A 16819-nucleotide genomic window follows, 5' to 3' on the forward strand; every position below is an offset into this window, starting at 1 on the left:
GCTGGTAGCTCAAAATACTCCTCTGGGGGTTTATTGCCAAACTCAATTACACTAATATCATTCAGAAGGCATGTAGGCTTGAGGTTAACCAATGCGAGGCAATGTGACAATATTTCTTCTTCAGCCAATAGCCGACCATAAGAATATTTCAAGTACATAATTATAATTCTTCATTAAAATGCTGACATCAGGTAACCCCTGGAGACAAACATACAAGGGGGTGGTGTTAACTGTTCTTTCCCATGAGCGAGATAACAACAAACCGCTGCATTTTGTGTCTGGGTGTTCAGCCAACCCGCTACAATGGGATGTATGAAGGCCACACGATGAACACATAAAGATAACACATTTCTTTGGGCCTCGAGCAGAACTATGTAGAGGAAAGGTCGTTAAAATAATGGAGAATACACATCTTCGTAATTAATTTGGCATCCTGCTTGATAATTCATAATTTACCATCCTTCACACAGGCATTAGTAATCGAACGGGTCGTCGTAAGGAGCTCACTGAATTCCAGCGCGGTCCTGTAATAGGATGTGACAGACATAAGGCATTTTGGATGATTGTACCTTCCAACTTTGTAGGAACAGTTTTGGGTTCAATCTTCTCTGTTCCCCATGAATGCGGTGATGAAGGAGCCCCTTCTTTCTTTTCCCCTGGAGTCACAGGCGGTGTAACACCAAAGAAGGAGCGGCGACGGAAGTTCCGCCGCCATATTGAAGATCCGGACAGCGGTGACCACCCTCGGCAATTCAGGGTGAATGGCATTCCCCTGGGGAAGTACCCCTAAAGTCCTGGGCAGGCCGCATTTCTCCCTGGCAGAAATGCCTGACCAGAATTCACAGGTGGAGGTGCGAGGGCGGCCGCGACTGTACTAGGCCACGGGACGGCCTCTCCTGCCTGCAGGCTCAGGTGAGTGGACTCCCACAGGGATAATACCCCTACAGACTCCTGGAGACCTCATCGCTCTCCCTGAGTCCTGCAGATTGCCCGAAGTGGGGTACATATCCCACGAGTATTTACACCTCCCGCACACTGGGGATTAGTGCAAACGCCCCGGAGGGATCCTGGTCCCCTTCTCGCAACTCCCTGAGGACCCCGCTGTTCACCCTGACCTTCCAGAGACCGCATTGCCTGGTGACTGGCTTGTGCTGTGACCATCTCCCCCTTACTGGATAACGAACGAGGGTGACTAACCGTGCCTCGTGTCTGTCTGGGAACGGGACCCTGGCGGAACACCATTGCCATATTTGTATTCTAATGTCTCCTGTTTGGATCTGGCTCATGTTGCCTCTGATGTTTTAGTGATCGTCTGAATGCCGTCAGGCAATTTTCCCGTCTAACCACCTGTTACTCTGCTTATGCACTTTTGACCCGTTACCCCTGACATAGGGAACTCTGTCATGGACAGATACCTCACAAAGTCGTCAAAAGGCAAATCGACTCGCTCTCAGAACGCCCCAGTACTGGACTCCCCGCGTTCCTCCACTATGCAGAAAAACAAGGGCACCGCTAAAGGGGAAAAATCACCTAAAATCGCACCCGCTAAAGTGTGCTCTCCACAACCACAATTCTCTCTGGAGCTACTTACAGGAGATGACCTGACCCCCTCCCCTCAGCTGTCCCCACAAAACAGTCCTCAACACGGCTCTGCCATGGTCTCACATCAGGCCACCCTGGTGGTGCAGGAGGTCTCGAAGTTATTGCTGCCTCTCTTTGATAAACGCCTGGATGTCCTACACACGTTCATCAACTCGGCGTTAGCCCAGATCGCCTCCAACTCTCAGAAGATTGCTGACTTGGAGACTAGATTCGCCATTTCCGGTCTGGAGGATATCCTGCGCCAGAGCAAAGCCACGACTCGGGCACTGGGGAACAAGCTGGAGGATCTGGAGAACAGGGACAGACACAGCAACCTGAGATTTGTGGGTATCCCTGAAACGGTGACGGCTGACTGACAGATCTCAGCAAATCCCTTCCACAAGCGCTTAACCTAGATCTTGGGGGTGACCCCGTCATGACTGAGAGAGCACACAGCCCTCCTAGGTCCAATAGAGATGCGGCGGACACTAGACCACGTCCTGTCATAGCCAAGTACCTCCAATGGGCTATATAAAAAAAAAATGTTGTGAGAGCCTATCGAAACCAGAGGAACCTATTGATCAACGGTTCCAAAATCCTGATTTTCCGTGACTACTCTGCAGCTGTCTCTGAAAAGAAAAGCCTTTGCGCCTGTTTGCCGCTTGCTTCATGAGAGGAACACTCGCTTTCAACTTTTGTTCCTGGCAAGGCTGAGAGTCCAAGATGGTGAATACATTCGAATTTTTGAAGATCCGGTTCTGGCTTGGCGACCGCTTCACCTAGAGGACCGCGACGCCGGGTGATATGCACCTGTGTTACCAGGGAATGTGCCCGACTTTCATTGGACATGCGCACACTTCACCCACGGTTGGGAAGTGATGCAGACAACGTTCAGTTAGTATTATTGGTAGTAACCTCGCTGTTCTTGGCCTAGGATTGCTGTTACTGTTGTTCATCTTATCGATCACCTGTTTTGCCTTTATTGCTGTTACTGCTGGTCTTTGATGTATTCTCTCCTCTTTCAGACCCCTGGGTGCACGACTCCTGAATTTGCTGACCGCTCTATTTAGGCTACACATGCGGCTCGCTGGAACCGTGTGGGCTCGTGATTGGATTACGACTCTACTGATCCAGAACTTCCTACTAGACTTCCCACATTTAAAATTCCTCTCATGGAACGTTGCAGGCCTAAACACGCCTCTGAAGAGACGGAAAGTGCTTAACCTCCTCAAGAGACTCTCCCCTGATGTCCTCTTTCTGCAGGAGACTCGCTGGAGACTGGGTACCCAAGGGAAATTGACGCCCCCCTGGTTGGGCGAATGGCATTCCGACTTGCACTTCTCAAGGGGGGGGGGGGGGTGGCGATTCTTTTCAGAAAAACCCTACAATTCACGCTAGAACAATCCATTAGTGACCCCCAAGGCAGATATATCATCTTACGCATCACGGTGCAAGGCACTCCCTACTTATTAGTCAACGTATACGCCCCTAATCAGGACCAGCACGTGTTTTACACGGAGGTCCTTCAAGTAATTCTGGCTCTCCCGCGCTGCGACTTAATCCTTGGCGGGGACTTTAATCTAGTCCAAAATGTCTCTATGGATCGCTCCCCACCAAACACTCAATCCCACATGGCTGCGTCTTCCTTGGAGTTTTTCGTTGACTCTCTTAATTTGTGTGACCCTTGGAGAGTAGTTGACACTGGGCTAGGGAATACATGTGTCACTCCAGTTCACATGGCACATTCTCAAGAATAAACTATTTCCTAATCTCCACCTCATTGTTTAATTCCCGTATCTATCCGATTACTATTTCGGACCATGCCTCGATTACCTTGACTACAGCCTTGTCCTCCCCGACTGAGAGATCTAAATTCTGGAGATTTCCTGCCTACCTGACCGATTCCTTTTGAGTTCCAGCAATACCTTCACATGCACTGGGGTAATTACTTGGATGACAACATATCTCAGTCTGATGATATCCCTCTATTGCGGGCTGCATCGAAGGCTGTGATGCGGAGACATGTCATCAGTTCTCTGTCTCGGAGGCAGAGATTACGGCGAGATCGTTTCACTGCCTTACATAACTCTCTGTTATTGACCCAACGAACCAATGCTAATGATTCTACCCCGGAAAGTTATCTAGTGCATCAGACAGCTAAGCACCTACTGGACACTTTCATCCATGATGAATCTCACTGGCAGATGAGGAACACAGATAAGACGTTTTATAGGTGGGGTAATAAGACAGGCAAACTCCTGGCCACACTTACTAAACAGAGACCCCTTTTACACCTATCCCCTCCTTGCTTAACCCCTCCACAAAAAACATTTCCACAGACCCTACTGAGATTGCACAAATTTTCACAGGATATTATGAGGACCTTTATAGGGCCACCCCGAATTATCTTTCTGACATGGATTCCTTTCTGGACTCGGTTCGTTTGCCCACTCTCTCTCTTCAGAACAACAGGATTTGTTGAACTCTGAGATACAGGAGGAAGAGGTGAGACAGGCAAATTCTTTGACCCCCTAATGGGGAAAACGCCGGGTCCATACGAATTTTCAGAAGAATATTACAAAATGCTGTGCCCCAAAATTGTACCGATCCTGACGAGTCTCTTTAATGAAACCTTCATACATAATAAGCCCATTAACCACTTCACAGAATCTCGCACGGTGCTTATACCGAAACCAGATAAGGACCCGTTTTTACCCCAATCTTCTCTCCCGATATCACTGCTAAATCAAGATTATAAGCATTGGCGGACAGACTCCAATGCTTTCTCCCTAGTCTGCTCTGTGAGGCCCAGACTGGGTTCACGAAGACTAGGACCAGCATAAAAAAATATTAGAACGGCGGTGGCTGCGACTATTGCCTCAGGACCCGACATGACCGGTCACCATGCCCATGAGCCTGGATGCTGAGAATGCCTTTGACACAGTGGCATGGCCTATTTTAGACGCTGTCCACTCCAAATTACAATTTGGCACCATTTTATCTCAAATTGTACATTTTCTGCGCTTTGGTGCTACGACGTGTGTGACGGTCAATGGGCTGAAATCCCCTCTTATAGATATATTTAGGGGCACAAAACAGGGCTGCCCTTTTTTCCCGTTACTCTATAATCGCTCCATCGATCCCCTGTTGTGTTATCTGATGCAAACTCAGATTTTTAAGGGAATTGAATCACACAATTTAGAGTTGAAGGTGGCCGCATTCGCGGATGATATCTGGTTAGTGGTGTCTGATCCTAAACAGGTGCTTGCCCTGCTCCTTCAGGACCTGGATAGACTGGGGAAATTGTCAGACTATGTGCTGAATATGGACAAAATGGAATCCCTTTTACTAAAGAGACCTTCTGTACCGCTGTGGTCCTCGGCTTTCCCGTTCCGGTGAAGATCTTCAGCATTAACATATTTGGGGGTACAAATTTCCAAACACCCGGGTAAATTATATAGGCTTAACATGTCCCAATATATCTCCCAATTAGAGAAGAGATTAATCACTTGGAAACACTTCACTCTCTCCTATTTGGGGAGGGCGAATCTGATTTAAGATGTCGGAATTTCCTAGACTCCTCTATCGCCTACACACGTTGCCAATTTACCTCACACCAGCGGATGAAAAACTGATTAACTTCCTTTATAGGACTTTTATATGTGGAGGGAAAAAATCACGTATAGACTGCCACATCCTGCAGCAGCCGAGGGCTAATGGGAGGATTCATTTCCCCAATATCAAGCAATATATATTGGCGGCACTGCTTCGATTTGTCTCTAGCTGGCTCCATGACACTCGTCCCGGGTCGGGCACTTGCAGCTCTTCTACACCTTCCTTACAAACAGTTTATCCATTGACACTAGAAATAACCCTTTACTCTTTAAGACCTGGCGGGCATGGCAAAAGCTCAGAGCACATTTTCAGCTGTCCCCTTCGCTGTCTCTCTACTGGTCATTACCGGTAACCCTAACTTCCAAGATGGCGACCTCCAAGGCATCTTTCATAGGTGGCATGCAATCGGTCTGACCTCGCACTTTGTCCACATATTGGAGAGGAGGGGACTTACACTGTCTGAGATGCGGTAGAAGTTCCCAACCGTACCCATTGATTCCTTCCATTATTCACAAGCCAAAAGCTACATCACAAATGTCTTGAAGCAATTGCCAGAGCGGGAATGGAACCCCCATCATCTCCAAGGCTTCCCTAGACAAAACATACACAAAAGGTCAAATAACCAGGAACTACCAGCTCTTACAGCTACCAGTGGACAACGCCGCAACTCAGACACCACTGACTAAATGGCAGATTGATGATCAATCACTCACTCACTCCGTCATTTTGAAAAATTTGGTAAAAGCCCATAAATTTCTTCCCTCGGCCCAATTTTAACCCCTTCCCGCTCCTGGAGGTACTATTAGGTCATGGTAGCTGTATCGTTCGCTCTCCATGTCCTAATAGTACATCTCGGGAGTAACGGCCATTTCGGTCGTCCTCCCGACACATACAGGAGCTGTGACAGCTGCTGTCTCGTACAGCAGCTCCCGCAGCTCCTACAGCGGGGACCGATTGCGGCTTTTTAGGGGTTAAGCTGCCATCGCTGGCCTGCTACACGATAGCGGCCGGCGATGGTGACTATTGCAACCGGACACCAAACATTGGCGTCCGGCTATGCCATCGACGGAAGCCTAGTGGGTCCTGACAAAGTCAGGACCCACTATACTTGCTGTCAGTGAGTAGCTGACAGTTCTAATACACTGCACTACGCATGTAGTGCAGTGTATTAGAATAGCGTTCAGGGCCTCCTGCCCCCATGTGCCCTAGTGGGACAAAGTAATAAAGTAAAAAGAAAGTTAAAAAAAGATGTGTAAAAATCCCCCTTTTTTCCCTTATCAGTCCTTTATTATTAATAAAAATAAATAAATTATACATAATTGGTATCGCCGTGTCCGTCACGGCCTGAACTACAAAATGATTTCGTTATTTATCCCGCACGGTGAACGCCGTAAAAGAAAATAATAATAAACCGTACCAGAATCACAATTGTTTGGTCACTTCACCTCCCAAAAAATGGAATAAAAAGAGATCAAAAAGTCGCATGTACCTAAAAATGGTGCTGATCGAAACTACAGTTCGTTACGCAAAAAATAAGTCCTCGCACGGCTTTATTGATTGAAAAATAAAAAAGTTCTGGCTTTTAGAATAAGGCAAAACAAAAAAAGTGAATAATTGTTTACAAAACGTATTTTATTGTGCAAACGCCATAAGACATAAAAAAAAACTATAAACATCTGGTATCGCCGTAATCGTATCGCCAAGCAGAATAAAGTGAATATGTCATTTATAGCGCACGGTGAACGCTGTAAAAATAATAGAATGAAAAAACAATAGTAGAATTGCTGTTTTTTAGTCACCACGCCACCTAAAAATAGAATAAAAACGTATCAAAAAGCTGCATGCACCCCAAGAAAACTACAATGAATTCCTCAAGGGGTCTAGTTTCCAAAATGGAGTCACTTTTGGGGGTTTCCACTATTTTGGCACCACAAGACCTCTTCAAACCGTACATGGTGCCTAATAAAAAAAGAGGCCTCAAAATCCACCAGGTGCTCCTTTGCTTCTGAGGCCGGTGCTTCAGTCCATTATCACACTAGGGCCACATGTGGGATATTTCTCAAAACTGTAGAATCCGGGCAATAAGTATTAAGTTGTGTTTCTCTGGTAAAACCTTTCGTGTTATAGGAAAAAATGGTATAAAAAGGATTTTCTGACAAAAATAAATATGTAAATTTCACCTCTACTTTGCTCTAAATTCCTATAAAACCCCTTAAGAGTTCATAAACTTTCTAAATGCTGTTGTGAATACTTTCAGGGGTCTAGTTTCTAAAATGGGGTGTTTGATGGGGGTTTCTAATATATAGGCCCGTCAAAGCAACTTCAGAACTGAACTGGAAACTAAAAAACAATAAAAATGAGGCAATACTTCGCTTCTCCTAATGAGCATTGCCCACTCCAAGACGACCCCAGTTTTGACCGTTTGTATAAACAGAGAACCTTATTAGATCGTTTCAGTGCCCGGTTTTCCCAAGCATACACCACCGAGACGTGTATTTCTATTGATGAGTCCCTGGTACATTTTAAAGGGAGGCTTCAATTCCGCCAGTACCAGCCGGGTAGGAGGGCAAGGTATGGCGTGACGATGTATAAGCTGTGCGAGAGTGCATCAGGGTGTACCTACAAATTTATGATATATGAAGGGAAGCTCACCAGTGCTCAGCCCCCAGAATGCCCCCACCTTACTGGGAGTTAATGCAAAAATTGTGTGGGATTTGGTGCACCCACTGCTGGACCAGGGTTACTACCTCTACCTGGATCATTTTTATACCAGCGTCCCACTCTTCAGCTGCCTCGCTTCCAGAAGTCCTGCGGCACTGCTAGAAGAAATCTGAGAGGCCTCCCTAAGATTCTACAGGGCAAACACTCAGAAGGGGTGAGATCAGGGCACAATCTAGCAGCAACATATTGTGTGTCAAGTACAAGAGAAGAGAGATGCCACGCCAGTACCCATGTACCTGTACGAGGTACCAGTACAGAGACCCCCAAACCAGACTGCATCCTGGACTACAATAGGTACATGGGAGGGGTGGAATTGTCAGATCCGGAGGCCCTACAGCGCCATGCGGTGTGGTATAAGAAGCTGGCCGGGGCACATCATACAGATGGCTTTGTACAATGTGTACGTGCTACGTCGATGTGCAGGCCAGAGCGGAACTTTCCTGGAATTTCAAGAGGTGGTTATCAAGAACCTATTCTTTAGGGACCAGGAAGCGGGGGCGGCACACAGTACTTCTGGAAGCGGGGTCACACGCATCGTACCAGGGCAACACTTTCCAGGAGAAGTTCCCCAAACTGGCAAGAAGGGAAAAAATCAAAAGAGGTAGAGAGTCTGCTATAAGAGGGGGATAAGGGAGGACACAATATATCAATGTGACACGTGTCCCGAAAAACTAAGGCACCGTATGAAAGAGTGCTTCAAAATATATCATACATCCCTTGATTTTTAATCTACGCCAGTTTTACTTACCCTGATGCACTCCGCACATCTTATCCCTTCTGAGCCCTGCTGTGTGCCCAGGCAGCTGATAACAGCCACATGTAGGGTATTGCCGTACCCGTGAGAACCCACATTACAGTTTATGGGGTGTATGTCTCCGGTAAAAATGCTCACTACAACTCTAGATAAATGCCTTAAAGAGGCTCTGTAACCAGATTTTGCAACCCCTATCTGCTATTGCAGCAGATAGGCGCTGCAATGGAGATTACAGTAACGTTTTTATTTTTTAAAAACGAGCATTTTTGGCCAAGTTATGACCATTTTTGTATTTATGCAAATGAGGCTTGCAAAAGTACAACTGGGCGTGTATAGTTTACTATGTAACTATGTAACTATAAAACTCAGCAAGAAAAATTACATTAGCAAATTTCATCTCTACTTTGCTTTAATTTCTGTGAAATGCCTGAAGGGTTAAATAAACTTTCTAAATGCTGTTTTGAATACTTTGAGGGGTCTAGTTTTCAAAATGGGGTGTTTTATGGGCGTTTCTAATACATAGGCCCCTCAAAGCCACTTCGGAACTGAACATGTACCTTAAAAAAAGGGCTTTTGAAATTTTCTTTACAATATGAGAAATTGCTGTTTATGTTCTAAGCCTTGTAACGTCCAAGAAAAAGAAAAGAATGTTCAAAAACCGATGCCAATCTAAAGTAGACATATGGGAAATGTGAACTAGTAACTATTTTGGGTGGTATAACCGTCTGTTTTACAAGCAGATGCATTTAAATTCTGAAAAATGCAATTTTTTATAAATTTTGCAATTTTTCACCAATAAACACTGAATATATCGTCAATATATATATTTTACCACTAACCTAAAGCCCAATGTGTCACGAGAAAACGGTCTCAGAATCGCTTGGATAGGTTTAAGCATTCCGACGTTGTTACCACATAAAGTGAAATACGTCAGATTTGAAAAAATGGGCTCTGAGCCTTAAGGCCCAAACTAGGCTGTGTCCTTAAGGGGTTAAGAGATGAAACTTAAAATAGCACACAGATCCTATCTAACTCCACTTGTAGGCCACAGAATAGTTTTATATCCCACCTCCCAATTGTAAAGGGTTTGCCAGACACAGGTTCTGTGTCGACTACCGGGGTTAATCAGCCTTCATCAGCTCCCAGGTCTGCTAGAGTGACGCGATCTGTTACCACTCAGGCTTGGAGGCTGAGGAGAGGGAGAACCTATCACAGTCTGGCTTGACGGTTCTAGCTCCCACCCTTGGTCTATTTATGCCCTCACTTTCAGCATGTTCCTTGCCTGTGATTGTCTGGTTTCCTGGCTCTGCGATTCCTGCTATTTACCTGATTGACCGCTGTTACTTATTGACCCTGGCTTGCCTGACTATTCTCCTGCTCTGATTTGCTACTACGTACTCTCCTGGTTTGATTCGGCTCGTTCACCACTGCCTGTTGCTCACGGTGTTTCCATGGGCAACTGTCCCTACTCCCCCCTTTTGCTTCTGTGTGCCCTTGTCTTGTGTTGTCTGTCTTGCACTTACTGAGCGTAGGGACCGTCGCCCAGTTGTACGCCGTCACTTAGGACGGGCCGTGCAAGTAGGCAGGGACTGAGTTGTGGGTAGATTAGGGCTCTCCTGTCCGTCTCCCTACCCCGATTCATTACACCAATTCTTTAAATGCCGCACCATGGAGGCCAATCTCTATCATTGTCTCTGGGCCTGCCCTAATATTTTCCGATTTTGTAGTCCCATAGACGGTCTTACACAACTCAGAACCTCACGAACTACACCCCTGACACAGCACTTTGGGCAATATTTAGCTATATGGACCCGGACACACACTGGTTCTCCCAGGGGGCATATAGACTATTACATTATGTGACAGCGGCGGGTGTGAAGGCCATTTTACAAACCTAGTTACATGACCAGGCCCCACCATTTAGGCTTTTTCTGGACAAACTCTTATATTTATTCAAGATGGATTGGATGGAGGCGTCTCTCCATAAGGAAATCTAGGTGGAGCAGTTCTTTGCCACATGGGAAACCTTCATCTCCTACTTCCACAGAGAGTGAGGACGGATATTAGGAACTACTTTCACGCGTTATCTGGTTTCAGGAACAGATACTTCTAGGAAACACACCAGAGTGAGGGGGCACAGGATTCTGGAGTTGTCGAGGTGTTGGTGAGAGTCGTGCACTCAGTTGGCGTGTTCTCTTCTCTCAGACGTCCCTTCAGCATCTACAGTGGCGTGGACGGAGATGGGCGGTTGGCTGGTCCCTGTCCCATCTCTTTGTCCATGGTTGCATTAAGCCTTGATTAAAGGAACAGTGTCACCACAAAAAAAAATTTCATGTCAGTTTAATGTTTAGTGTTTTATTAAAAAGTTTTTATTTATTTGTGTGTTTGTGTGTTACTTTTTTCTATTTTTTCACTTTTTCTTCCCTATGGGGGCTGCCATTTTTTTTTCCATTTCTGTATGTGTCGATTAACGACACATACAGACATGGAATACGGCAGCCACAGTACCATAGGGACTGCGAACGGCTCCCGTCCCATCCACTTCTGTGTACGCCGTCTGTGTGGGAACTGCGGATGCGCCGCTCCCACACAGTCCAATTTGAAATGCGCGCCGTCCGGCGCCATTTTCCTGTGGACCGGAAGTCGCGGCCGGACAGTAAGATTACTACTTCCGGTCGCGGCTTCCGGACTTGTGCACTTGGACCAGCGGCAGCAGACGGAGCGGACGGGCCGGAGGGAGCCGTGGCGGCAGGAGCAGGTAAGAGATTTCTATGTATGTTCGTGTTTGTGTACGTTTACTACTGTATGTAAACCTACTACACTGTGTGTTAGCTCAAAAAATGGCGACACACAGTGTAGGAGGTTAGACCGTTCAATCCCCTCGTTTATCCCGGCACTAGCCAGGATAAAGGAGGGGGGGGATTCTCAGAGCTCACTAGAGCGAGTGCTTTTTTCCCAATTTTGCAGCAAAAAGCAATGTGGTTGCTTTACCACATGTAATGCTGCAATTTTGGGAATAGCTCCATCTAGTGACCAGCAATGGGAAATATTATAAATTAGAATCTAATTTATAATATTTCCTGACTCGTGAAAAAAAACAAAAACATTTGAACAATGTTTAAATACCTACACACTAAATGTTTAATTAAAAAAAAAAAAAACATGTTTTGCTGGCAACACATTCCCTTTAAGAGGAGGAGAAGCACGCTTTCCATTTTTTGTATGCCATTAATGCAGCAGGAGATTTGGTTCTGGAGACAGGCTGACTTGTATTATTAGTCAGGGGAAGGGGGGGAACAAACTTAAACAAGATGTTCTGATTGATTGCTGTGTATTATATAACATCTGTCATCTCTTGTACCTAAATTTGCTTCTGGCGATTCCCTCTCCCCTTTTATTTTTGTTTGTTTTCATTTTTCTTCCCCTTTTTATTTCTGTGCCCCCTATTCAAAAAGTGTAATAAACAAAATTGGGGGAAAAAAAGCTTCAATTTAATCCTCGTTCGTCTGCTGTCCGTTAAAATAACGGACAGCATACGGACCCATGCGTTTCAATGGGGCCCACTGAAGTCTATCCGTGTGCTGTCCGTGTTTTAACGCATCAAATGTAGAGAAATAAAAAAATAAAATACTTGCATGCAACTGAAAAACGCATGCCACACGCAAAGCCGCAAACTGCCCAATGTAGATAGCGCCAATAGGGGCTCCTTCTAAGAGCAAATTACCCGACAAGAACGTTGCCAAGGCTCTGGCAAGGGATTCCGCTCCTGGGGGAGACCCTGACCTCCAGAAGCAGAGTCCCCGGCCAATGAGTTGCTGACGCTCTGGCTTGGGATTGTGGCATCTCAAAGCCCCTAACGTCACTCTCTATATATGGACTTCAGAGATTCCCTCTAGGAGTAGATTTCCTGACCAGAGCATTGATGATGCTCTGGCCGGGGATTTCGGCATCTCGAAGCCCCTAACATCACTGTCAATATATGGACAGTGACTTCAGGGACTCTCTCTAGGAGCAGAATCCCTGGCCAGAGCGTTGCCGATCTTGTAGCCAGGGATTCTCGCATTACAAAGCCCTTAACGTCACTGTACATATATGGACAGTGATTGCAGGGGCTCCTTCAGGAGCGGAATCCCTGGCCAGAGCATTGCCGATGCTTTGGCTGGGGATTCTCACAAAGCCTTGTGAGGGCCAGGATCAGTTTTTACTGGTAGTCACAAGAATGGGTTTATAAAAAACGGCCCGTAAAATCGGACTCATGACTTTTATGGGGGTTGTCAGGTCGGGAAAACGGCCGAAAACTGTACATGTTATATATATTTTTTGGACCGAGGGTATTCACAGCCATTTTTTAACTGTCGTGTGAATATAACCTAAGGCCTCTGGCTGCAATGGCAACTCATCGTGCGGGCGCTGATGAGGTGACAGATGGAACCTTTTCCCGGTTAAATTTCTGAAGTACCACGGTTGCTATTGACTGCGACATCTAATGGGTTAAACGTTCGGAATCTGAGTTATCTCCAGTCCTGACTGTTACAGCAGAATGTTGGCTGTAAGTTGCACACGCTGGTGATAGCCCTGGCACAACTCCTGTCTCTGTGCCATCACCGTGACATAACGGTTAGTCAATTCACAGAAACGACCCACTCCCTATGACATACTACTTATATCTTGTATAAGGTAGACTGCGGTGATCATGAGATTGTCCATAACAATATGAAGTTGTATTAAAGTGATGCCCAATGGGTAGTGGAGACCCAAATGTGTGGACAAGGGACAGGCGTGATTGTCAGACAAGATCGTGCTGTTCAGATTCTATAATTTTATCGAGTCTAGGCTTATCTAATACATGTGGTCTCTGAGTGCAGACCAGAATCCTGGACTTTGTCATTAATACGGTGTAAAGTGTTATACAAAGCTTTATAAAGCTAGAATTACTCGGGTTTTGGTGCAGTTTTTATAGCCAAAGCCATGAGTGGATTCAAAAGGAATGGGAAATATAAATGAAGAACTTCTCCTTCCTGCTAGATCCACTTCTGGTTGTAACTCAAAAAATTGCATAAAAAAAAACTCATCAGACTGCATTAAAAACTGCTTGTGTGTTTTCAGTCTAATGTGAATGATTTAAATTTGTCTAGTTTGCGGCTTTAAAAAAAACAAAACTTATTTAATCCTTACAGGAAATCCCAGTAAGAACTTTGAGGGAAGCTTCATGTTATCGCTAAATTATAAAGTAGAAAATGAAGATCTCATGCAGCAGTCTTCAGGAGAAAACAACTTTACCCTTAATGTACATCCAGGAGTTCACAGCACAGATCTATCCTATAATCCCCCTAATCATGAGGAACCTTCTCCTGACCAATTACAGATTGTTACCACAAGTACAGGTCAGAAAAGGGGTAAAAGATTTCAAGGTAGTGAATGTAGAAAACAGTTTACAAAAAGCTCAGATCTTTTTTCACACAGAATTCACACAGGAGAAAGGCCATACTCCTGTTCAGAATATGGAAAATGTTTTACTCAAAAGTCATGTCATCTTACACATAAGAGAAGTCACACAGGGGAGAAGCCATATTCATGTTCAGAATGTGGGAAATGTTTTAAATATAAATCACTTCTTGTTAAACATAAGAGAAGTCACACAGGAGAGAAACCATATTCATGTTCAGAATGTGGGAAATGTTTTATTACTAACGTCAAACTTAGGACTCATCAGACAAATCACACAGGGGAGAAGCCATATTCATGTTCAGAATGTGGAAAATGTTTTACAAATAAATCAAATCTTGTTATACATGAGAGAATTCACACCGGAGAGAAACCATTTTCATGTTCAGAATGTGGGAAATTTTTTACAAGAAAATCACATCTTGTTACACATGAGCGAACTCACACAGGGGAGAAGCCGTATTCCTGCTCAGAATGTGGGAAATGTTTTATTGCTAAAGACGAACATAGGCGTCATCAGAGAAATCACACAGGGGAGCAACCATGCTCCTGTTTAGAATGTGGGAAAAGCTTTACATGTAAATCTAGTCTTGTTAGGCATGAGAGAATTCACACAGGAGAGAAACAATATTCATGTACAGAATGTGAAAAATGTTTTACAAGAAAATCTAGTCTTGTTACACATGAGAGAACTCACACAGGTGAGAAGCCGTATTCCTGCTCAGAATGTGGGAAATGTTTTATTGCTAAAAACAGACTTCGGTTTCATCAGAGAAGTCACACAGGGGAGAAACCATACTCCTGTTTAGAATGTGGGAAAAGCTTTACAAGTAAATCCGACCTTGTTGTACATGAGAGACGTCACACAGGTGAGAAGCCATATCCGTGTTCAGAATGTGGGAAATGTTTTACAAATAAATCTAATCTTGTTAAACATGAGAGAAGTCACACAAGAGAGAAGCCATATTCATGTTCAGAATGTGGGAAATGCTTTACAGATAAATCAAGTCTTGTTAGGCATGAGAGAAGTCACACCGGTGAGAAGCCATATTCATGTTCAGAATGTGGGAAATGTTTTACAACTAAATCCGCTCTTGTTACACATGAGAGAACTCACACAGGTGAGAAACCATATTCTTGTTCAGAATGTGGGAAATGCTTTCCAAGTAAATCAAATCTTGTTAAGCATGAGAGAAGTCACACAAGAGAGAAGCCATATTCATGTTCACTATGTAGGAAAGGCTTTTCAAATAAATCAGACCTCTTTGTACATAAGAGAAGTCACACAGGTGAGAAGCCATATTCTTGTTCAGAATGTGGGAAATGCTTTCCAAGTAAATCAAAGCTTGTTAAGCATGAGAGAAGTCACACAAGAGAGAAGCCATATTCATGTTCACTATGTAGGAAAGGCTTTTCAAATAAATCAGACCTCTTTGTACATAAGAGAAGTCACACAGGTGAGAAGCCATATTCCTGTTCAGAATGTGAGAAATGCTTTACAAATAAATCAGACCTTGTTATACATCAGAGAAGTCACACAGGTGAGAAGCCGTATTCTTGTTGAGAATGTGGGAAATGCTTTACAAAAAAATCAAATCTTGTTAAGCATGAGAGAAGACACACAATAGAGAAGCCATATTCATGTTTACTATGTGGAAAATGTTTTACAAATAAATCAGAACTTGTTATACATAAAAGAAGTCACACAGGGGAAAAGCCATATTCCTGTTTAGAATGTGGGAAATGTTTTCTAGATAAATAACGTCTTGTTATACATGAGAGAAGCCATATTAATGTTCAGAATGTGGAAAATGTTTTACAATAAAATCTGTTAAAACTCATCAAAGATTTTACATAGAGACAAAACTATATTCTTGTTTGAAATATTGGAAATTGTATAAATGCTAAAAAAATATTTTTAACACATCCGGTTTTTAACAGACATTATAGAGAAACGGTCACCAGGTTACTGCTGCCCTATCCGAGGGCAGCATAAAGAAGTACCGGAGACCCAGATATCAGCACTGGGTCATTTTACTAGTCCTCAATGAATAAGAATATCATCAAAAAGTTTATTTATTTCAGTAATACAATTCAAAAAGTGAAACTCATATATTCTATAGATTCATTACACACAGATGGATTTATTTCCAGCAGTTTTTTTCTTTTAACCCCTTAGTGACCAGCCCATTTTAGGCCCTAATGACTAAGCTATTTTATTCAGTTTTCTATAGTCGCATTCAAAGAGCTATAACTTTTTTTATTTTTCCGTCTACATAGTTGTACGAGAACTTGTTTTTTCCGGGATTAGTTGTACTTTTTAATAGCACCATTTTAGGGTACATATAATTTTTTTATTATCTTTTATTAACTTTTTTTGGGGGGATTATAAAAAAAAATGTGAAATTCCACCATTGTTATGTGAGTGCAATCTAGCATCCCACTACGCCTTGAGTTCCATCCAGCTCCAAATTAGCTTTTAAAAATCAATTTATGAATACGAGCAGCTCGGAGTAACAAAAACACACAGACAAAGTTTACTGTATGGAAATGCTTCTACTTTATTCTTATCAGCAGCAGATATTTATAGTCAGACAATGACAATAACAAATGAGTCAAAGTTTAGATATAGTTCCACAACTCAATTGGCTCTTAGAGGGGATGTTCCCTCATCTTACCTATTATTACTGCGTAGTGTTTTGC

General features: G+C 43.9%; 1 protein-coding gene across 1 annotated transcript in view; it reads left to right on the forward strand.

Annotated features, from left to right (window-relative positions):
* LOC142707546 (uncharacterized) overlaps window positions 1–15919 on the forward strand; it is a 59749-nt gene extending 43830 nt beyond the window's left edge. Inside the window, exon 8 of the mRNA XM_075848317.1 lies at window positions 13849–15919. Coding sequence (XP_075704432.1) covers window positions 13849–15680 — 1832 coding nt within the window. The 3' untranslated portion in view covers window positions 15681–15919. The remainder of the gene's footprint in view (window positions 1–13848) is intronic.
* Window positions 15920–16819: the final 900 nt, after the last annotated feature.

Source organism: Rhinoderma darwinii, unplaced genomic scaffold (assembly GCF_050947455.1).
Source record: "Rhinoderma darwinii isolate aRhiDar2 unplaced genomic scaffold, aRhiDar2.hap1 Scaffold_3472, whole genome shotgun sequence".
NCBI classification, from domain to species: Eukaryota; Metazoa; Chordata; class Amphibia; order Anura; family Rhinodermatidae; genus Rhinoderma; species Rhinoderma darwinii.